The sequence below is a fragment of the Peromyscus eremicus genome, chromosome 16_21, assembly GCF_949786415.1.
Source record: "Peromyscus eremicus chromosome 16_21, PerEre_H2_v1, whole genome shotgun sequence".
In the NCBI taxonomy this organism is placed as follows: Eukaryota; Metazoa; Chordata; class Mammalia; order Rodentia; family Cricetidae; genus Peromyscus; species Peromyscus eremicus.
This window is the reverse complement of record NC_081432.1, coordinates 51689099-51711771: the sequence shown is the minus strand read 5'-3', so window position 1 is coordinate 51711771 and position 22673 is coordinate 51689099. Positions and strand designations below refer to the sequence as shown.

The 22673-nt window shown below is 46.5% G+C and overlaps 1 protein-coding gene across 1 annotated transcript; it reads right to left on the bottom strand.

Moving 5' to 3' along the window:
• Positions 1-2241: 2241 nt before the first annotated feature.
• Positions 2242-20757, bottom strand: Mcm3 (minichromosome maintenance complex component 3). Its single transcript, XM_059281486.1, has 17 exons — positions 20612-20757; positions 18262-18374; positions 17722-17930; positions 17109-17239; positions 15003-15241; positions 14398-14506; positions 13587-13740; positions 13141-13272; positions 12418-12626; positions 11098-11272; positions 10635-10761; positions 9335-9485; positions 6305-6445; positions 5281-5384; positions 4772-4851; positions 4337-4406; positions 2242-2938 (listed from the first exon to the last, which is right to left on the bottom strand). The coding sequence occupies exons 1-17, from the start codon at positions 20687-20689 to the stop codon at positions 2740-2742; spliced, it is 2421 nt and encodes an 806-aa protein (XP_059137469.1). The 5' UTR covers positions 20690-20757; the 3' UTR covers positions 2242-2739.
• Between the last annotated feature and the right edge of the window lie 1916 nt (positions 20758-22673).

Below are 22673 nucleotides of genomic sequence, written 5' to 3'. Positions count from 1 at the left end.
AACCCCATCTCCTTTCTACCTTCTATTTAGCTGAGTAGATGACAGCCAGAGTGGTCTTACTGAATGAAGGCTCTTTGCCCTCCAGCCTGGTCTCTATTCCTCCAGCTTTTCCTGCACCAACTGCCCCCCACTGCCTGCCTTCTGCCTCACTGGCAGTACTCAGTGTCACAGTCCCTCCTGCAGGACACACATCTTCCTTTGTTGTGCTCCAAACACTCTTAGTAAGACCTAGGAGTTCAGATCTGTGTATATGTTACCTGTGTGTGGGGTGGGGGGTGGGGGTGGGGGGTGTGTCTTTTAAGACGAACCTCAACTCACCAATAATTTTGTCCTCACCCGCACACCAAAATAAAACCCTGTCATGAACAGCTACAGAATCTTGTTTTGTAGCTTCAGGAAAAAGGATAATCTCCAATCAACACGACGTACCCCCATCAGCCTACAGCTGAAAACTGGCACAACTCAGGGCACATCTGTCACCAGGACACAGCTCAGGTCTGTGACACCCTTATTTAAGTAAACTCAAGTTCTCTGAAAGCTACTCAATACACAGAGAAATTTGTGCTGGCCCTGCCAACTTCTGTACAAACACACTTTAAAAATATATATATAGCCGGGCGGTGGTGGCGCACGCCTTTAATCCTAGCACTCGGGAGGCAGAGGCAGGCGGATCTCTGTGAGTTCGAGGCTAGCCTGGTCTCCAAAGCGAGTTCCAGGAAAGGCGCAAAGCTACACAGAGAAACCCTGTCTCGAAAAAACCAAAAAAAGAAAAAAAAAAAAAATTATATATATAATATATATGTAAAATATATATATAATATATATATAAACATATAAAACAAAACAAAATGTCTCAATGCCAAGTAACTACAAAAGTACCCTGCAAGGGGATCCCTCTACAGACAAGAACTATGTTAAGGGTTTCTCAAATAAATTATCAGTTCTCCAAGAGGGACCTTTGTTGAGTCACTAAGCCAGAGTCCGTTTCCCTGAACTTTCAGTGACCACTGTGTATTTAGCTTTTCCAAATCAGCAGGGCCTGGTGTGCACAATCTGTTAGCAGTTTCAGCTGACAAATAGTTTACTGAGGAAAACTACAGGACAGAAATAAAATCCCCAAAGAGATCACAGCGGGCTGCTGCCACCTTGTGGTGACTTGATGTAAATACAGAGGCTAGTCCTGCAAATGAAATGAAATGAAATATACATATAAAAAGTACCAGCAAATTAATACAGCCATTGGGGAGATCAGTTTGGAGAATTCTCAAAAAATTAAAACTAAAACTACCATATGGCCCTAACTTTTCCATCCTGGGCACAACCCCCAGGGAACTCCACACCCTACTAGAGACACCTGTACCCCACATTTATTGCTACTTTACTCATGGTAGCAAAGAACTGAAATCAATTCAGTTGTCCATCAACAGATGAACAGACAATGAAAATCTGAGACCTAGAAAAAATGGTAAGTATTCAGCTCTAAGAAAAAAAGCAATCACAAAATTTATAGGAACACATACAGAGCATATTAAGCGACATCACAATCTCAGAAAGAAAAAAATAAACACACGTTCTCCCTTGTATGTGGAACCTAGCCAATGTACATGTGGGTACAGTGTAACATGCAGACAAGAGAAAAAAAAAGGCTGGACACCGGGGCATGAGGAAGAACTAATGGATACGAGTTATGAAGAACAGACATATAGCTACTTGTCTTTCTAGTTCTAACTCTGTCATCAAGTTCCCTTTTTTGGTGGTGGATAAGTGCATAAACATAAATTGAACAGTGAAAGTATAAAATTCGTCTGACACTCCACTGTCTCCCTTTCCAGTGGCTACTCTGAAGGTACAGAAGTTCACAGAGTTGTATAGTCTTTGGGTCTGGTTAATTTCAGTATATGGATTTCTTTTCTTGTGGGTCAGGGTGGGGGGGAATATTGGTTTTTCAAGACAAGTCTCTCTTTATATCCCTAGCTGTCCTGGAACTCGCTCTGTAAACCAGGCTAGTCAGTGTGGGATTTTATTTGCAATGAGTTAAAAGAAAAAAAAAATTTCCAAGTGGGCCTGGACCTGAGAGACAGCTCAGAAGGTAAAGCGGCCTGCTACCTGAGTTGGATCCTCAGGATCCTCATGGTAGATGGAGGAACAACTCCCACAAGACATTCACTGACCTCCAGTGTCCCAGCTCCAACCTTCACATACACACACAAATAAATAAAAATTATTTTTTAAAGCAGAGTATAAAGTCCACATGTATAAAATAGTCATATTTACTCAACGTCATGTCTTGGATATTTAGGTCAACAATACATGTTACACATTAGTCTAATTGAACTGCAAAGAAAGCTTTCTCCAATCCACCTTTGTGATCTGCTTGAGCCGCTCTGGCACAACAGACCTCAGGCTTTTCCTGGACTAAAGTGCTTGGGGGGGGGAGGTGGGGGAGGAACTAAAAACACAAGCAATAAGCAGAAAACAGCTGTGCCCCCAAACAAGTCATAGAATAACTTTCTTTCCATCGTTGAGGACTGGAAGGGGTGTGACCCAGGCATTCTGACAGAGTCCAGGCCTTCCCTCAGAGCTCTTGGCCCCAGCAGCTGTCATTCTCAAAGCTTTCCACCAAGTCCTGATCATCATCACCCAGCTCCCCACTTCCATCATTGAAACAGTTCACTGGAGAAGGCAGCCAAAGGCAGAGACAGGGCAGTCCTTGGCAGGAGCGACTTCAGATACGCCCGCTCAGATAAGGAAGACAATGCCCTCAGACACCATGACCTGGTTGTCATCCTGCATCCTGCTCAGGGAAGCCTGGATCTCCTCTGAGGAGAAGGGCTCTTCTTTATCCCGATTGATGGATTCTGTGAGTTGGTTCATGCCCACAGACTGCGCGTGAGCTTCTCGGAACACGTCCAAGAGGGCCGCCTTGAAAGCCTTCAACCTGCCCAAGACAGGAGAAACATGAGCAGAGGAGGATTCAGGCACACTGCAGCACATATATAACACCAGCATAAGGAAGCTGAGGCTGGAAGAAGCCCCAAACTCACAAGCAGCCTAGACCACACGGTGAGACCATGTCCTAACCAAACAAAATAGTAGTAAACAAACCTGAAGCTCTAAGGCAAGATTAGAGATTGAGCATTAACATTAGTGTTCTCCCCATATTCTAAGCATCCCCCTTTAAAGCTAACCTACACTGCTCACAGAGCTTCCTGCAATTCAGGCACGAGGGGGCCTGTGAGGCCTGGAGGCTGTCAAAAAGACCGAAATCCTCGACACGGCACAGTAAACCAGTTGGCACAGCATCTGGGGACAGTGTACTCACAGTAGTTATGGAAGCCCACACCTCTCCACCAGAGCCTAGGAACCTTACAATGCCTCCTGTGTGCCATGTGACAAACCTAAGAATGTTTCACTGTGAATGGCAGGGACATGGAGCCACCTCATGCCGTTCAAGAGCTTGTTTAACAATCTGTATTTTGGCCGGGCGGTGGTGGCACACACCTTTAATCTCAGCACTTGGGAGGCAGAGCCAGGCTGATCTCTGTGAGTTCAAGGTCAGCCTGGTCTACAGAGTGAGTTCCAGGACAGCCAGGACTGTTACACAAAGAAACCATGTCTCAAAACAAAACAAAATCTATACATCAAACTGGGTGAGGGGGCACACGCCTTTAATCCCAGCACTCAGGATGCAAGGGAAGGGAGATCTCTGAGTTCAAGGCCAGTCTGCTTTGTATAGCAGATGTTTTAAAAACCAAAGACTCTATACAGGGCCCCCTCCTGGATATCTAGCTGAGCTGATTCGAAAAGCACAGGGTTCGGTGACTGCTTCTGGAGACCAGAATCACAATGAGCTTAGTGTTTTTCTCTAAATCATTTTCCATGTTTGACTGCATTGTGTTCTGTATCTTTAAATTAACCTTAGCTATGGAATTTCCTTGGTGTCCGGTAAACACAAATTTCAGGGGGAAAGTGTTTTCTGAAACCCTAGTGAAAATCCACTTCAAATCAAGTAGACACAATTTATGAAATTAAAAAAAAAATACAACTCAAATTTGCCCTTGGGAAATTAGGCCACTTCCTCTTGACTTAAAAGTAACAACTCAAATTCCCACAAAGAAAGTAGAGAAACCTGGCAGAGACCTGCAAAACTGTCACAGGCATTCGGACACTGGCTTGCAACTGTCCGGGTGAGCCTGGCATTGGAATCGGTGTGGGGTGTTGTAAAGCCCTTGGAGTTCCAGCTCTCAGCTCATCAGAGGTGGCTGGTGGCACTCTGCCTGGAAGTGAGCGGGTCTCTCAGCAGCAGCAATTCCCAAACATGAGCAGACACACTCACCTGGACTCGCTCAGCTCCGCCTTCTGAGATTCCTTGGACTCCTGAGAATCATCGGTCTTCGGAGTGTGCACTTCAGGGGTGGGGGAGACAACACGGTGAAGCCATTTCCACCAACCCCGGAGAAGCTGCCCCTTCCCGCCTCGCCGAGCCTGTGAGCACTGTCTCCCATGGTTCTTACAGGGCCAGGAGCATAACACAGGGAAACCCCCGTGGACAGAGGGACTGAGTAGGCGGGAGTCCCTCAAGGCACTACCCGGATGCTTCCACCAGGCATGACAAAGTTATATAGAATGAGCAGCGAGCCACGCTTCCTTCTTAAGTGCGCACTGTGGCTTCCCAAGGCTCTCAAGGTGACAAAGGTCCTGGTCTCAGGGGCTCATGAGGAAAGGCAGCACCAACTGCAACTGGTCGGGTCATGGGGACATGCTCACTCACCTTGAGGCATCTCCTTCTCTGCTTCACGGAAGTCGTAAGGGTCAAAGGACTCCCCATCCTCTGTGGCATCCGTCCTCCTCCTGAAGAAACCATAGCAGTCAAGAAACCGTGAGGCTTCAGGAGCTCCACTGGGGGGCTCTGACCACACGCACCCCAGAACAATGTATAGCCAAAACCAAACAGCAGGCAGGGGTCTGAACAAACCACTAAGTTCCTGGAAGACATTCTCCAGGCCCCGCTGCCCAGTGCTGTGTCCGTCACCAGCCTAACAAACGATTAAGCAGGAGGGAAAAACAGCCCCAGAACATCTGAAGACCTAATGACAGCATCACTTCTGCTACTCAGCACCCCTTATAGGAAGCCATACCGAACAGCACACAGGCTCTCCCCTTCTCCTGTGCCCAACCATGGTCATCTGCAAACCCTACAGGGCCCCGAGGAACCCGCCAACAAGCAGTGCTCTCCCGCCCCCACAGAGCCTCTCATCCCACTTCTCCTTGCCCCCGTACCTCTTCCGCTTCTGCTCGGGGTCTTCCTGGCTCTTGTCCTCTTCATCTTCCAGGTCTGATTCATCCTCACTTGGCTTCTTACGTTTCTTCTCCTTCTCCAGAACCTAGAACCAAGCCAAAGGACTTTGTCACTGGGGCCAAAACCGAGTCAGGAACCTCGAGTCTCTCGTGCATCGCCGGTAGAAACCATTTCCAAGTTTCTAAGACTAATCTCTATGCTCCCTGGTCCACGGTCCAGGACCAGAGGCAGGGCAAGCCTATTCGCCATCTTTCACCAACGCTGGGAGGGAGGCCTTTCACACAGTAGGTACTCTATGTTTACTGAGAAAGAAACATGTTTGGGGAGGTGTCCAAACCGTTATGGTTAAGTGGAGGACAATCAGGTCTTTATAGATCAGGTATTTAGTTGAAATTCAACACAGCTCCCAACTTCAGGAAGAGAAGGAATCCGGAAAAGCACGGTGGAACCACAGCTCTAGACCTTCAAGGTCTACAGTTCTTCAGATGAGCAGCAGGCGACGGGCACAAGGCTCCCCTTATTGTTTTTCTTATTTCTTGCCCTTTATTAAAAATAAATTCTTTTTTTCACACAATATATCCTGATTAGTTTCCCCTCCCCACCTCTCCTCCCATCGGATCCACTCCCTTTCAGTCTTTCATTAGAAAAGAACAGGCCTCTAAGAGGTAACAACAAAACATAACAACATAAAACAAAAACCATGACATCGAAGTCGGACAAGGCAAAGCAACAGAAGGAAGAGAGTCCAGGAGAAGGCACAAGAGTCAGAGACCCACTCATTCCCACACTCAGGAAGGAGTCCCATGAAAACGCTAAACTGAAAGCTGTATTATACATGCAGAGGACCTGGTGCAGCCCCCTGCAGGCCTGTGCCTGCTGCTTCAGTCTGAGTTCAAATGCCCTTTGCACAGCTGATTTCGAGGGCCTCGTTCTCCTGGGGTCCTCCATCCCCTCTGGCTCTTACACTCTCTGCCTCCTCTTCTGAGGGGCTCCCCTCTGGCTCACCTTTTTGAAGTAAGCATACTGAACCAGCTCCACGGCTTCCTCTGCATCCTGCAGCTCCACAGTCTTGCTCATCCGGGCCTTCGCGTGGGCCGTGGCCAGTCGAATCAGCGTCTCCAGTGTTCGCGCTGTCACTGGAGATGTCTAGGGAAGGAAACGTGAGGGAGTGACTTCTGAGGAAATGTGTGTCTCCCTCTCATTGCACAGAAACGCTCAGAAAGCCCCAGGTCTGCATCTCTGTAGATGGGCACCATGGAAAGTTCAGACAGTCACCAGTACCCAACTAACGTGACCCTCACTTAGTCATAACAGTTTCTCTCCAGTGAGCAGTGGGGAAAGAGAAGATTCACAGTTGCCCAAGGTGCTGAGAGTAAGTGGCAGTTGAGTGCTCGGTCCCAAACTATCTACACCATCCCCGTCAGGTGCGGGAAACAAGCGGAAGAGGGTAAAAAGAATAGAAGAACAGGAAGACAGGCCGTAGAGCTGGGAAACGCCATCTTCTGGACGTGACACAAGACACTACGATCCCAAAGTCACAGCATCTGCGGATGCCTGCACTGAGTCAATGACAAGACTAGGTCATTGACAGCAAGGCACAGATGGGGAGGGACTCAAGAGGCCCTACTCACTGCTGAACTGTTTGTTACCAGAAGATTCAAGGAGGCGGGGAGTCATGGTTTTCATGTCTATCCACTGTGACCCCACCAAGTGCCAATGGATGGTTAGAGTCACACAGATAATCCTGGTTCAACTACGTGGAAAGCAAAATTCCCGAGTCTGTGAGACACTGGTAGGGCAGAGGAGAGGCTGCCAAGGATGTGAGACAGGAGCGGAGTAATCAGAACACATTATACCTGTGTGAAGTTGTCAAGAACTAAATGAATTTTTGGAAATTCAGGAAGGTAAGAAAAAGGGCCAAGGAACCCAAGGGAGGGTATTCAGGGAGAGGAAAGGTGAGAGAGAGGAAGAAATGAGCCATCCCACAACCTCTGAGAAAGGTGAGACAGCACAAAAGTGAAGTGGGGAAAACCAGTCCTTAGTCAGGCCCACAATGCCCCGGGGAGCTGGGTACTCCCTCTGAAAGTCACTCCTCTAAACTAAGTACTTTACAGACGAGGACACGGGAATCCAAAAGCCAAATGTGTCAAAGGCCACATAAGGTGCCACCTGTGTAAAAGTGGAGCTCTGAGGACAGGTTCCTGTGAGTAGTGTAGTCTTACAGAGAGAGGAGCCTGACCCATCCCTACCACGTGGCTCCCAGGGAGGCTGCAAACCAAACAGGACCAGTGTCTTTTCCAGCTGCTACTACATGAATCACACTGTGCTGACTTTAAGTTTCAGGGACTTCACACGGGCCCTGCTATTACCCAGCCTGCTCACTGGTGTAAGGAGACTGGCCTGCACAGTGAAAGGATGTGTGCCAGGCTGCAAACCAGCCACAGAGCTCTGCAGGCAGAGGGTCACTCTCTAGCACACTTCCTTGTCTCCCTTTACACACACTTTCAGTGCCGTATGCAGCTCCTTTCTACCTGTGGATCTAACTTCCAATTTCCACCCACGCCGATCTTCGGAAGCAAATCTCTGGGTGCTTGAATGTGCTCATGTGGAACACCTTGAGTCCAGAGAGCACACTCCTAAGAAGCTGGTAAAGTCTCCATGTGCACTAACAGAGCTAGATGATCCAAACTGAGGGACCAACCAGGACTGTATCTCCAATGGCCTCTCTCACTCAATTCTTGCTCCAGCGAGCAAGTCCTCAACATGGACGCAACGGAACAGTCTGTACAGGGCAGAATGGTGCTAAAGAAAGGGAGCTATTCGTATGGAAACCAGTGATACAGAATCCTAGGGAATCCATGGGTAGAGATGTGGAGAGCAGGTTTGAGCTGAGTAAGAACTTGCTCTAAGACTGCAATGCAGTGATGTCCTGAGCATGGATCTATCACAGGCAGAGGGGAAGTAAAGGACCAACAGAACCCAGGGACAGAACAAGTATAAGGGGACAGTTAGGTGATCTCAAAGTCTGTCATATAAGCAGCGCTTTGAACTGTGGGCTCTCCTTATAACCCCGTATGAACTATACTGTCCCTGGAAGATGCAGATAAATTCAAGGGCAGCTCTATTAAGTCACACTAAAAATCAGTCACTCCTAGTTATTGGCCCAAGTCTGCCCAAACATGACTGACATTCACACCCCTCTAAGATTTCTCTTCTCTTCACATCTGTACTCAAAAGAGCCCTCACATCCATTCTCTTCCAAGCACCACACTGGGTACATGGTAAGTATATGGTCTTCCATCTACCTTTCTGCCTCCTCCTCCTCCTCCTCTCAAGTCTCAACTGTCAGTTCTTTTCTCATGTATGTGAGAACGGAAACAAGGTCACTCCCTGGAACCTACTCATAGCTCACTGGGGGAGATTCTTACTATCTGTCAGGTCCTAAGTTTTCATTTCCTTCAGAAAAGTGATAATTAAATGTGTGTTAACAAAGTTCTTCAGACCAGAAAGGATAGTCAAGTTAAAACCCCCCAGGTTCTGAACAGAAATGTAGTAGGGTGGTGCTGGTGGTAGCACACACCTCTAATCTCAGTACTTGGGAGGTGGAGGTAAGTGGATCTCCAAGTTCGAGGCCAGCTTGATCTATAGAGCAAGTTCTAGGACAGCCAGAGATACACAAAAGAACCCTGTGTCAAAAAAACCAAAATAGATAGATAGATAGATAGACAGACAGACAGACAGACACAGAAATGTATTTTGGGGTCTGGAGAGATGGCTCAGTGGTTAAGAGCACTGGCTGCTCTTCCAGAGGATCCAGGTTCAATTCCCAACACCTATATGGCAGCTCTCAACTGTCTGTAACTCCAATTCCAGGAGATCTGGCATCCTCACAGACACACATGCAGACAAAAGGAAAAACACCAATGCACATAAAATAAAAATAAATTATGAAAAAAACAACCCCAAACCTCCCACGTTCCCAGAGAGCCCTCATGTCCCCAGAGGCCTTCGGGACCACACCCGCTGTGCACTCACCCGGGCAGTGTCTGAGCTCATGCTGTCCTGGCTGCGCAGGCGCGAGTACTCTTCCGCAATGTAGGCTGCTGACTCTGGTGTCAGGATGGGCTTAATGATTTTGGCCACGTGGATGTATTTCTTCATGAAAGCTGCACTCACCATCTTCTCCCTGGATCCAAGGGGATGAGTGTCATTTTCCTAACCCATCTTGGGCAATGGTCTAACCTCTCAAAGAAAGCAAGGACCATAGACAGAGCAGAGATGAAGCCTGGAACCCACCATCGCCACTACCTCTCACAGGGACACACACAAAGCGTTTCTAACATCCTCTACCTAACCTCGGGGGTTATCTGTCACTCCTATAACGGAGGGAAGAAACTCTAGTATTACAGCTCTTGTTTTTTATTCTTCGAGATTTTATTTATTTTGATGTGTATGGGAGTTTTGCCTGCATGCATGTTTGTACACAATGTGCATGCCTGTGTCCATGGAGGCCAGAAGAGGATCCCCTAGAACTGGAATTACAGACCATTATAAACTGCCATGTGGATGCTGGAAAGTGAACACAGGTCCTCCAGAACTGGCCTTAACGTGCTATGTCATCTCTCCAGCCCCTTGCCCCCCATTTTTGGAAACAGGGTCTCACTATCACTGGCTGGCCTGTAACTCATGTGTAGATCAGGCTGGTCTCAAACTCACAAATACACGAACTCACACAAATACACTAGCCTCTGCCTCCCGAGTGCTGAGATCACACCTGACACCAGCCACATTTTGTAGGTAGGAATACTGACTGGCTCAGAGAAAAAAACATCAACTCAAATTCAGTATAATTATGCTTCTTTCTACAGCATGGCCAAACAGAGGTACCAGAGTTCACACATACTTTGAGCTCCGATCTAAGTCTCTTCTATTCAAATTCACTCTCCAAGACTCTACTGATCGCTACCTACTAACCGTCACCAAAAACTACCATGAAGAACCACAGGGCACCTAAGAGGACAGATCACACACCACTAGCATTTGGGCATATTGTAAAAAAAAAAACTTTTGAGACAGGTTATCTGTAGTCCAGGCTAGTTTCAAATTCCTAGGAATTCTCTTGCCTCAACCCCTCGAGTGTTAAGACTACAGGGGTGCACCATGCCTAGCTCTGTCAAACTTTCTATTTTAGAAAAACATCTGACTCTCAGCTAAATCAAGCCTAGACATACGCAAGGCAACTGGCGAGGACAAATGTTTTACCTGTCGACCCCGAAAAGAAAATCTAATGTGACAAAAGTCTCAGGTTCTGTTAAGAGAGAAAAGGGATGCTCACTTTTTCTTCTTGCTCCCATGTAGAAGGTTGTCATGCTTCTCATAAATCCGGGTATCTTGTTGGTCATCCGGGGCAAAGTCAGGATCGTCTGTGGCTAGGATATCCACTGAACTACCCAAGGGCAAAGCTGGTAAACACAAGTTGAGACACAGGAAATTAAGGAGTTTAAGCCAAGTGAACTTGCCTTTTCTACAGCACAGAGATAAGACCAAGATTTAGAAAGCCAGAACCCAGGAGGAAACAGACATATGAACCTCACACATAGGAAGAAGCCAAAACGCTGCTAAGAGATACAGCAGAACCCAAAATGGACACACACTCAACCTCCAGTGAGCAGTAATGTAAGGGGAGAAGGATGGAGAGGTGAGGGCACCTGTAACATTAACCCAGACACAGAACGGCAACAGCCCTGGGTCTGGCCCGAAGACATGGGTGGGCCATTCCTGCTGTCCCATGTACTCACCATCACCATCCTGCTCCCCCGGGGCTCTGTACTGGTGCATCCTAAGGACGTGGTCTGAGATTTCCCGATCCTGCTCAGGATCCATCTGATCCAGCATGATGAAGAGCAGGTCAAATCGTGACAGCAGCGAATCCTGAAGCCCAATGTTCTCCATAGGAGTCTTATACTGATCATACTAGAGAACACAAGAAGACAATTAAATAGAGGCAACATCAGTAGGAAGGACATCAGGGCCAAATCAATCCTGGGGGTGAGAATGTAAGGCTAGGCCACATAAAGTACAACAGGCCAGCAGAAAATGTGGACTGGAGTATAGTTCAGTGGTAGAGTCCTTGTCTATCATGTGTGAGGTTCCGGGTTCAATGTTCAGGGATCAGTGGGGATCAATATGGTAGGAGAGAAATGACTTCTTCAAGCTGCCCTCTGACCTTCATATGCAGGCTGCACACATGCACAGCCACACACACACACATGCACACAAAACATAATTGTCCTTCTATTTTCAGACAGGGTTTCTGTGTAGCCCTGGCCATCCTAGAACTTACTCTGTAGACAAGAACAGGCTTGAATGCACAGAGATCTGCCTGCCTCTGCCTCCTGAGTCCAAGGCCACCCTGGTCTACACAGCTAAGTTCTAGGACAGCTAGGGGTTCCCAGAGGCCCCGTCCTGATAAACCAAAACAAACAAACACACATATCACAGCTTCCTTAACTATGGATTGCAAACCCAGCATCAGGGAGTCACCAGGAGCAGGTTCTGGATGCTCAATGACGTAAGCTAATTCAAACCAGCCATATAGAGAGTGTGACAACTTCAATAAAGCCTTATTCGGAACACACATGTGCATTCTCACTGCATATGCTGTCATGACTCAACACCAACACTGCCTGAAAGTCCAAGGCTCAGATCTGAGAGCATTTTAGGAGTTGTGGTACTTTTACTGAACATACAAAGTCTCCTAATACTAGAGAAGCAGAATGGCCCAGTTACAGACTTCATGGTTTCCCAACATCAACTGTTTGGCTAGCCAGTCGCCCCAACAGCAAAATCCAGGTTCACTTACGGACCCTATCTCAAGTGGAGAAGGATAGAGGAAGACACTCAACCTTGACCTCTGGCCTATACCCCCCCCACACACACACATACACAAGTTATTCTGTTCTATAGAACTGTGATGATTAACTGCTATAATCCAAGGACAGTAACAAGATGAGTTAAGTTTTTGACTTATAATTCCCCTACAATAAACCTCTTAGCTCAGTTATTAGGCAAAACCAAATCAGTTCCAGAATAGCGGTCACAGACCTAATTCTGCTTACCCTGCCATAGACCGGATTGGCAGCTGCCAGAACACTGCAGCGGGCATTGAGGCGAGCGTGGATGCCAGCCTTTGCAATAGTCACTCGACCCTGCTCCATCACCTCGTGGATGGCTGTGCGATCCATGTCAGACATCTTGTCAAACTCATCAATGCAAACCACTCCTCGGTCAGCCAGGACCATGGCACCGGCTTCCAGGCGACGCTCCCCTAGAACAGAGGAGGTAGTAAAGTACATGCCACGGGCTAAGTGAAAGGACAGGAAGGATCTGGGTCTCTTTCCAACTTATCACCACAGTGCATGAGAACACAGTAAAGAGGCTTTAATAGGAAAATATGAAGTGTTACTTCTCAGTTCCACCCTGCAGTCTTGCTGAGCCCTCCCAGGAGTCTCACATCTAGACTCACTTTCCTCATCACCCTCAGTGACAGCCAACCAAAGCTCCTTTCCTGCTCTTCCAACCTTTCCCCCAATTTCATTTTTACCTCCCTCCTAAATTGCTGTTTTTCCCTTTGCCATCATTCAAACCATCTTCTAGAACACATTTTTAGTAACAGAGACCTAAAGCCTTCACTAACTGACCCATTTTGCCAAAGCATTCAGTCTTACAAAACACCTCATTAACCTTTCAAATATTCCAAACCTAAGCCAGCGTCTACAGCCAGCTTGAAGAATCTGGTCACACTCACACTGGGCCTCTGCCAAGAAGCCGCCCGCCCTTACCTGTTTCCTGGTCTGTAGTGACGGCAGCCGTAAGACCCACTCCAGACGAGCCCCGGCCGGTGGTGGGAATGGCCCTGGGTGCCGTGCAAAGCACATACCGCAGAAGCTGGGACTTGGCAACAGATGGGTCACCTACAAAACAGGGCAGTGGTGATTCTCCAGCAAAGTCCCCACACACCCCAACAAATCCTGCTTCTGCAGCATACTTCCTGGCACAAGTCACACAGTAATCTGATACTGTCACTTCTTTCCCTTTTCCCATCCTCAGAATACAGTCTAGGTATAATAAATCAAGAATTCCAGGGATGATTTTTAAAAACACCCATTTTAGCCCTCTGCACTTTGATGGAGCTGAAATATGATCAGCTGTAGAAGGTATATACACATATTCCTACAACCCACTCCTTGAGGTAAAAGCTCGTCTAAGGCATCCCCCAGCACTGTACCTATGAGGAGAATGTTGATGTCTCCACGGATGTGGCTGCCGTTTTCCAGCTCTCGCTCCACCCCTCCCAGGAGCAAACAGAGGATTGCCTTCTTGACATAGTCGTGCCCATGAATGCTAGGGGCCAGTGAGCGGGCCAACTGCTCGAAGACATCCTAAAGGAGGAAGAACCAACAGAGCAAAAAGCCTAGTGAGACCCAGTGGGGTTTCCCGAGCCCACAAAAAATATGCACTTTTTATTTCAAAATAAAAGGTGGAAACCCAGATGGTAGTGTATGCAGCAGGATCAGGAGTTCAGGGAGACCCTGTGCTACATGAGACTGTCTCTGCAGAACTGGACCAGTTATAAGTAAGGCTAAGTGGTACATTGATACTGTAACTCCTATACTCTAATTTGCATTAGGTTCACCTGAGCAGCCCAGCCAGCAGACAGAACAAGTGTTACCAATCAAATGGCAAACATACCCTTAATTTGCCAGTTGGAATGAAAATGGACACTAGCAACACATACCTCAGGGGAAAAAAAAAAATCCCAACTTCCTCCAGATGCAGCACAAAGATGGCCACACACAGGACACAACACTTTCTTTTTTAAGATTTATTTATTTATTATGTATATAGTATTTTGCCTGCATTATGTCTGCACACCAGAAGAGGGCAAAGACCTCATTACAGATGGTTGTGAGCCACCAAGTGGGTGCTGGGAATTGAACTCAGGACCTCTGGAAGAGCAGCCAGTGCTCTTAACCTCTGAGCCATCTCTCCAGCCCCCCACAACCCTTTCAAACCAAAGGCATCCCCTCTTAACTGACCTTGGAACGTGTCTTGCTGAACTTCTTGATCTTGGCTATGTCGTCAGCGGAGAACGCAGGCTGCACGTCCTTGCTCATCTGCTTCACATTGCAGGCAATCAGGACGGTCCTGCAGCACAGAAAGAGGAAGCAATCAGGACGGTCCTGCAGCACAGAAAGAGGAAGCAATCAGGACGGTCCTGCAGCACAGAAAGAGGAGGAAGCCTGCTGAACGCCCAGCGGCATTAGGTGTTCTTGGTCTACAAACTACACCAGAAAATGGGAGAAGGGGAGGTTCCTGAACTCAGCTGAGCTCTCGGGCCATGAGCCACAGTGAGGACACAATGCCCAATGAACAAGTGTGTACGGAAAAGAGGCGGGGTGGGAATCCTAGGCTGGGCTGGTCATGAGGCTGTTTGTGTCACCAGTGACTCCACGATTGGCCTAGGGTGGCCAACATTCCCAGTGCTATATGAGAAGGAGGAGGTACAAGAGTCACAGCACCTCACTGGCAGGCAGTTCACATCACCCACCACTTAGTGCCCTCCTGTATATGGCGGCCTGGAGCAAAGCACTGCTAGGCTAGAAACTGCCAGTGCTCCAAACGTTCCCCAGCAGACCTTTACCTGAAGGTCCCCGAGGTGTAGCCGCCCTTCTTTCCTGGAAGGCAGCGGTAGGTCCCCACCACCTGTACTCTGTCCCCAGGTTTCACTTTATCCACCAGATCATCGTCTAGAATGACGTCCACAGAGCGAGGAAGCTGACCAGCGGGGGCCTTCTCTGGCATCTCCTGGATGGTGATGGTCTGGTGGTCCTTGTAGACAGACAGGCCATACTCTGTCTCCAAGGGGTTGTTCTCCTCATCCTAAAAAAGAGGCCAGCCACAGAAGAAGTTATTTCAGTCTTGTCTCAAAACTGTAGTATTCATCTAATATGGAAAACTATCTTTCAGAGACTTTGAAACTTTACCATGTAGAATCTTAATAAAAGTGTATGCACGTCTTACAGCCTTCCTAGCCTGATTCCTGACTTAGTAACAAACCAACCAACAGAAGGGTCAGTTTTTAATGATGGGACCATGACTATACCAACACCTTATTAAAATCCTGACTCCCCGTATAGATGCTGAATCTGTGATAACAATTTGGTGCAGTTTTTCCATTTCCCCCGCCCCCACAAAACAAGGTTTCCCTGTGTATCCTTGGCTGTCCTGGAACTCTGGCCTTGAACTCAAAGAGATTGTAACTTTACATTACAATATATAGCAGTAGCAAAACTGCAGTTATGAAGTAGCAACGAAAATAATTTTATGGTTGCAGGTCACCACAACCCGAGGAACTGACTGTATTAAAGGGTTGCAGAATTAGGAAGGTTGAGAACCACTGGACAAAAGACACCAGGATTGCCAGGCATGGTGGTGCACACCTTTAATCCCAGCACTCGAAAGGCAGAGGCAGGTGGCTCTCTGTGAGTTCAAGGCCAGCCTGGTCTACATAGAAAGTTCCAGGACAGCAATGGCTATACAGAGACACCAAGATAGCACAGCCTTCAATAGGGACTTCTGCACACTTGTAAGTTTGGTTCCCACTTTAGATGCTGATTTTGAGTATATTCGGCTTGTAAAAACTCAAACGACACACTTAGGAGTTCCATATAAATATGAAAACTATATAATACAGTTTATTAACATGTATTACAAATATATATTATAACCATAATATAATATTATATTAATATATTAAGCTTCCATAAAAAACATTAAGGTGTGCTCCCATTACATGTGAATTTCCTAAAACCACACAAGCCACTGTGGATTCACTGAGTGCTCACTATGTGCCAGAGACCGTGCTACAATCTCATGTAATTATCATCTTATAAGAGCAAGTATTTTCTACGTCACAGACAAGGACAATGTCCTAAGAGGTATCTTTTGACTAAATGAGTACAGACACCAAGTAATCAGTATTAACGATCTCTTGTCTCACTAAGAAAGTTATCTTCCATTTTTCTCACCCTGAACACCATCAAGAAAGCTTTTTACTGTCTCTTCCCAAATCCACGGAAATATCTGCAAAGATTATACAATGGGATCACCTAACAGAAGCATTTCCCATTTTACTTTTAGAAAGTATATTATATAACTGATTACAACTCTGTTAAAATACCTGCCATCCAATGTTTCTCCTTCTTTTTGGCTTTCTACAGTCCAACTGTTCTAAATTTTATTCTGTGTGTGTGGTGCACACACAGGATACCTCTTAGGACATTGTCCTTGTCTGTGACATAGAAAATACTTGCTCTTATGCGTGTGGAGATAGGTATGACATCAGGTATCTTCTTCGTTTCAGCTAGACTAGCTGGCCAGCAGGTAAGCTTTTAGGATCCACCTGTCTCTGCTCTCCAAAGACAGCTGGGTTAGCAGGCACATGGAGGTATGCCCAGCCTTTCACTTGGGTGCTAGAGATTTGAACCCAGGTCCTCATGTTTGCAGATCAAGAACTCTTACCCACTAAGCCAACTCTCTAATCCCTAACTTTAGTATTAAAAAAAAAAGGTGGAATTTCTATATTAAACTATCTTGCACCCAACCTTTCGTCAGAATTATCCTTACCTTACATTATTTACTTTTAGAACAATGACTCTAGATATTATACAACTACTAGTATTAAAAGAGTCTTCTTTGATTCCAAGCCCCCAAGGCTGATTCACTTCCGACTGACTCATGTCCTCACCTTTGTGGGATAAACAGAACTGGACGGGAAAGCCACCAGGGTGGTGAGATCAGAGTAGCGTCGCTCGATGGTCTTTTTAGTGGCAGGACAGTAGTGAACACTGCGAACGACTTTGGGACGAACTAGAGAGCCTAGGAATGCAAAGGCACGTACAAAGTCACCCGAAGACACCCAATGACAGACACAGGAGGGATGTAAACCATGCCAAGACTTTGGACACTGGATTCTTCCACCTAGGTTAACCTGTTTCAGTAACACTTGTCATTTATTCGTCTTCACACTCATACACAGGGTATCAGTGCATTCACGTAAAATTTTTAAGTAACACTGATGTCAATTAAGGGGCAGTTCGAGGTTGCCATAAGTTTAGAAGAGCAGGACTCTTCTTCCAGCTTTGGAAATTCACCATTTTGCTACTGCTGGTGGACACTGCCAGTCCCCCTAGTTGCTGTGGACCCCGAGTTCCTCCACATTTTACGATTTAACTCCAATGCTTCACTTCTCTCAAACTACAAGTTCCCCAGACCCGCTACAACTCTCTGGGTTTCAGGACCTCCTAAATCTACATCCTACCACTTCATTAGGACCCTGGCACCACCTTCAACCCACTCACATTTAGTAACAATGCCTTCCACACAGACCATACAGCTGAGGAAGCAAGAGGTGAGGGTCCGGGGGGAGACGTGCTTTGAGCCAAAGCTGCCCTCCAAGCCTATGTAGAACTCCTCGTACTGTTTGGCATAGGTTGCATCAATGGAGGCCACGAAGTCCTTCAAGGCCCGCTGGAAGGCGACCAGCTCCTCAAAAGCATTGTTCAGGAGGCTGAGTAAGATCACAACAAAGAACCATTAGGCAGAGTTCAGGAAAACGACCCTTAAGACAAGAAGAAACAGTCTTAGGTCACTAAGATCAGTGAAAGAAAACCCCATTTCTACTGAACTGAGGCTGACTTCAATTCATCAAAGATGTAAAAATGATAGATACTCAGCAAAACCTTGGAAGATGGGAGCACTTGAGAGCAAAATGCCCACCACGTCCTCTCTGTGAGAGGACAACTGTGCAATCCAGGTCTCTCTCAGGGAAGCCTGTTCCAAGATGATGCCTTTCTCACCCAAACACAGAGTATTCCCCTCCAAACCCTGTTGTCACTTACCGGTTAGCCCTCTTCTCATTTTTCCTGCGCAGGTCATTCACACTGACAATCAGCCGGTACTGGTTGTCACTGATCAGCTCCCGAACTTTGTTCTGGTAAATTCCCTGGTCTTCCTGCAGATCAATCATGACATATCAAAACAGCTACATAACTCAGTGTTTCAGAACAGCTCAGTTCAAAATCTGTGACCACCAATTTCTCTCATTCACTAGTCTCGGGTTTCACCTACAACCTATAAGGAGACTATAAGAATCATAAAGTCACTATGAACCTAGGATACCTAGGGTTCCTTTTCTGCAGGTTCCTGATAGCAAGCTTGGATTTCCAAAGCTGCCAGGAAGGAGATACAAAGAGGAAAAGTTTTGTTTAGAACTCAGGTGGGGTATTGGAGGTACCCTATAATTCCAGCACTCAGGCATCTGAGGCAGGAGGATCACCATTCAGTTCAGAGCTAGGCTACAGAATAAGACTCTATCAAGAGCAACAAGAAGAAGAACAAGTAAGCAGATAGGTTCACAGTGAGGAGCTGTAAAAACTGGTAGACGGTGTGGTCTTCAGTGAGAGTAAGACTGGTCTGAATCTAAGGGACAGCCAGCTCAGGATTCAGGGATGTGTTAGAAGGTAGCTGAAAAAGTCAGAAGTTAGGGAGCAGACAGACTCAGCAACGGGATCTGCAGCTGGGTCTCCAACCTGGGATACTTAGGACATAACACTTGAAGGAAGGGTGGTCATTTCTGAGTTCTTATCCTCTGGTGTGACATACTTCCTTCCTGTCTTTCAGCTGTGCGATGGTCTTCTCTAGGCCTTCCCCATCCTGGGATGAGATCTAGGCCTTTACAGACAAGGAAAAAACACCCACTGTCTACATCAACAGAGCATTAGTGACCACTGGCCATCCGATTTGTAAAGCGGTTACTGACCGTGGGGTACTATTTTACATCAGAGGACGTCAACATGAAGGTATTCAAAAGTCCTACCTGGGGACTTGGGAGCTACTCGAAGTCTACACTGACTTGATACTGAATACCAATTATGTCACTTACACATGAGGATGCCAGCATATTGGCACTCACATGTCTCAAATGGTACCCAGGAAGCACATGGCTGCAAAGAGCCCTTTCTTCCCACCTATCACACGCTACCATGATCAGCAACAGTTCTTCTATATGCTTATATTTTGATTAGGAATTAAAATGACTTAACTCTTAAAGAGCAATAAGTAAAAAGCCTTGCTAATATGAAAATTTCATTTTAAAAACTGGATGTTAACATGCCTGACTGCAGTCTTATTTCAAAGGCATGATGTAGACTTCAAAAATACACAAAAATGTAAACTAAGTACTCTTAAAACTCAAATTTAAATTGCTTTGCATTGATCAACAAACTTTCAGTGCTCAACAATACCCTATAGCTTTTTGGGGGGTTGCACAGAAACCCCACTTTACCTGCACACAAAATCCTTTTGATCTGACATAAAACAAGCAGCCAAATTGGTGGAAGCAAGTCAGTAACTAAAATCTGAGCACTCTGAGCCAGTTACAGCAGCTCTTGGTGCAGATCTCGGTGCACCCCCCCCCGGGGGGGGGCAGCACCTCCTTTCTATCTAAGTAAGAGTTAAGACGGGCTTAACCATTTGTTTACACCTGTCTCCTTGAGCAAGCTGGGTCATCACATGCATTTAGACACAAACTAGATGGCTCTGAGGAAACCTCTAGCGAGTAACCAAGAGAGGTTTCAAGAAAAAGAGGCAGTTCAGGGGAAGAGCACAAGCACATAGCCCTGGGAACCATCTACACCACAACATAAAAATTTAAAAAAAATAATTAAAAATTCCCACGGGAAAATTAATTGACTCAAAAAAAAAAAAACAAAAACAAAAACAAAACATGGAAGTAGAAGGGGATCAGCGGGAGCAAGAAAACGAAGGGAGTGATGAGAAGTGAATATGGTCAAAATGCGTTGTTTGTGAAAGCCATATGCATAGTTAACGTATACTAATTTAAGACATGAAAAAAAAATTTTTTAATTTTGAGGTAAACTTGAAGGAGGAGGAAGAAGAAGAATTAGAAGCAGATATCAGGAAGTCGAGGAGCGGAAAGAGGAGGAGGAGGAGAAGGAGAAGGAAGAGGAAAAGATATCAGAAAGTTGCGGAGGGAAAAGAAACACCAATGGCCCTGACCCTCCGCGGAGATCTCGGGGCCTGAACCCAGGCTAACCGCGGGGACCCCACCAGCCGGGCCGGGTCACCCCAGGGACCCCAGCACCGGGCCGGGTCACCCGCGGAAACCCGAGCTGCCGGGCCGGGTCACCCCCAGGGACCCCAGCACCGGGCCGGCCGCCCGAGCCTCACCTCGTCATCCAGGAAGTCCAAGTAGTCTCTCTGCGCCTCCCGCAGCTCCACGTCGTCCAGCACTACGGTGCCCGCCATGCCGCTACCCCGAAATCGCCGGCCGCCAAACCGTGCCGAGAAACCCGCGTGACTCCGCCCTGGCGCGAAAACTTTTCCCGCCACGGAAGTTTACGGTGGAGGACGCAGGGAGCCGAGACGCGTTACGATTGGCTGATTTCTCGTACGTCCGGAATGTGACTGTCCAATAGCCAGGTTCTTCTTATCCCGGCCTTCCCTTCGGTTGCCTGGATTGGAAGAGAATGGCCTCGCTTTCTCCGCCCTAATAGGAAGGCTGTCCAATGGGGCAGAGGAGAGGCTCAAGATCCGCCCCCAATCATTGAGCAACAGGAAAATTAGGAAGCACTGCATTCTGGGAGTTGTGGTCTTTCCTGCATTTTTGAGTGTAGGCCTTCCGTCAGGTGGGAATTTAGGATTTACAGAGTTGTCCAGTTTTGCGCCCCAGTGGATTTAGATGGAAAATGAAGTAAACGTTAGAGAAAGAGAATTTTTAACCACAAAATGTTAAAACATAAAAGAAAATAATTTTTAAAATGTATCCAAGTTGCTGGCCTTAACAGCATCTTTCCAGAAAATTGTCTTTTGAGATTCTTTCAGACGAAAAATGAAATCGAATGTAGGAAAAATGTTACTTCATAGAAGACTCATTTCTTACCTGAGTACACTGTAAAAATATCAGGCCACTGAGGAGCCTGAAGTAAAAGGAATCTCTTGGGTGTGTAACCCTAGAGGCCATCTCCTGCTATTCCACAAAGGTTGGGATACTACACCATGTTCCACACAGGTATGTTAAAGGTTTCTCACCTTATAAAAAAAACACTGGTCACCGCGAAGATATGAATGCCACTATTTTACCTTTAGTGATATCTTGCCATGTTGGTCGTTGTGGTTGGTGGGAGGCTCAGATGGATAGGACTATTGATTACTTCCCTCTCTTGTCTGCTTGTGCTAACACTTTCCGGTATTAAGAAAGCGATGCCACAGGAAGGAGGCTTTCAGGTTAGATCCAGCTGGATTCTTCCAAGTCCTGTGTTTCAAGTGTGTGCATTCTTCAATAACAGAGACGTACCTTCGACTTCTGACAGGCAACAAAAGGCACCAGCAATAGCCTATAATTTTAGGAGTCACTTCTTGGGCTACTCCACCATTAACTCCAAAGGAGTTTTCTCATGCCTGGTACGGCAGTTTTTGTTAGATGGTCTACAGCTCCTGTGGGGAGCATTGCTGGCCCAAATGGTGTAACTTCATCTAAGAGGTGTGTATGTGTGTGTTACACACATGTATGTATATCGTTTGGGATAAATATAAAATAATTTGATTCTGTTGGCTTTCTTAAACATCCTATGTTATTTGTCCCTCACTCTCTTGTACTGACCTCCCTCCCCTCCCTCACTGGACCCCTCCCCTTTTATCCCATTACCCCTTTATATGTCCTGTATTTTCCTCTCTAGCCTCTCACCCCGACATACTCCTTTTATACATCCCTGGTTTCTGTGTTTGCTCTCATATACATATTCACATCTGAAGATTGGGAGCTCGGAACTGCAGACGAGAGAGAACACGCAACATTTGTCTTTCTGGGTCTGGGTTACCTTACTTGATTTAATAGTTTCTAGTTCCATCTATTTACCTGCAACTTCCATGACTTTATTTTTCCTTATAGCTGAATAGTATTATTCCGTTATGTATATGTACCACTTTTCATTATCTGTGCATCTGTTGAAGGATAATTAGGTTGTTTCAGTTTCTTGGCTATTGTGAATCAGGTGGCAGTGAATATTGTCTGTGGAATAGATATTGAACCCTTTGGACATATGCCAAGGATTGGTTCAGCTGGGTCAGAGAGTTGATTTATTTTTGCTTTTTGAGGATCCTGCATACTAATCTCCAGAGTTGTCTGCACCAATTTACATTCCTACCAATAGTAAATGAGAGTTCCCCTCTCCCTACATCCTTGCCAGGATTTGTTGTCAGTTACTTTGTTGATCTTAGCCATTTTGACTGG

What these genes read in the sequence shown, in the direction of transcription:
- Mcm3 (XM_059281486.1), bottom strand. Translation starts at nt 20,689, where the DNA reads ATGGCGGGCACCGTAGTGCTGGACGACGTGGAGCTGCGGGAGGCGCAG. An exon ending in CACTACAGACCAGGAAACAG is followed by an intron (nt 12,627 to 13,140) that starts GTAAGGGCGGGC and finishes CCTCTGTTCTAG; the next exon opens with GGGAGCGTCGCCTGGAAGCC. An exon ending in GCGGAGCTGAGCGAGTCCAG is followed by an intron (nt 2,939 to 4,336) that starts GTGAGTGTGTCT and finishes TGTCTTGGGCAG; the next exon opens with GTTGAAGGCTTTCAAGGCGG.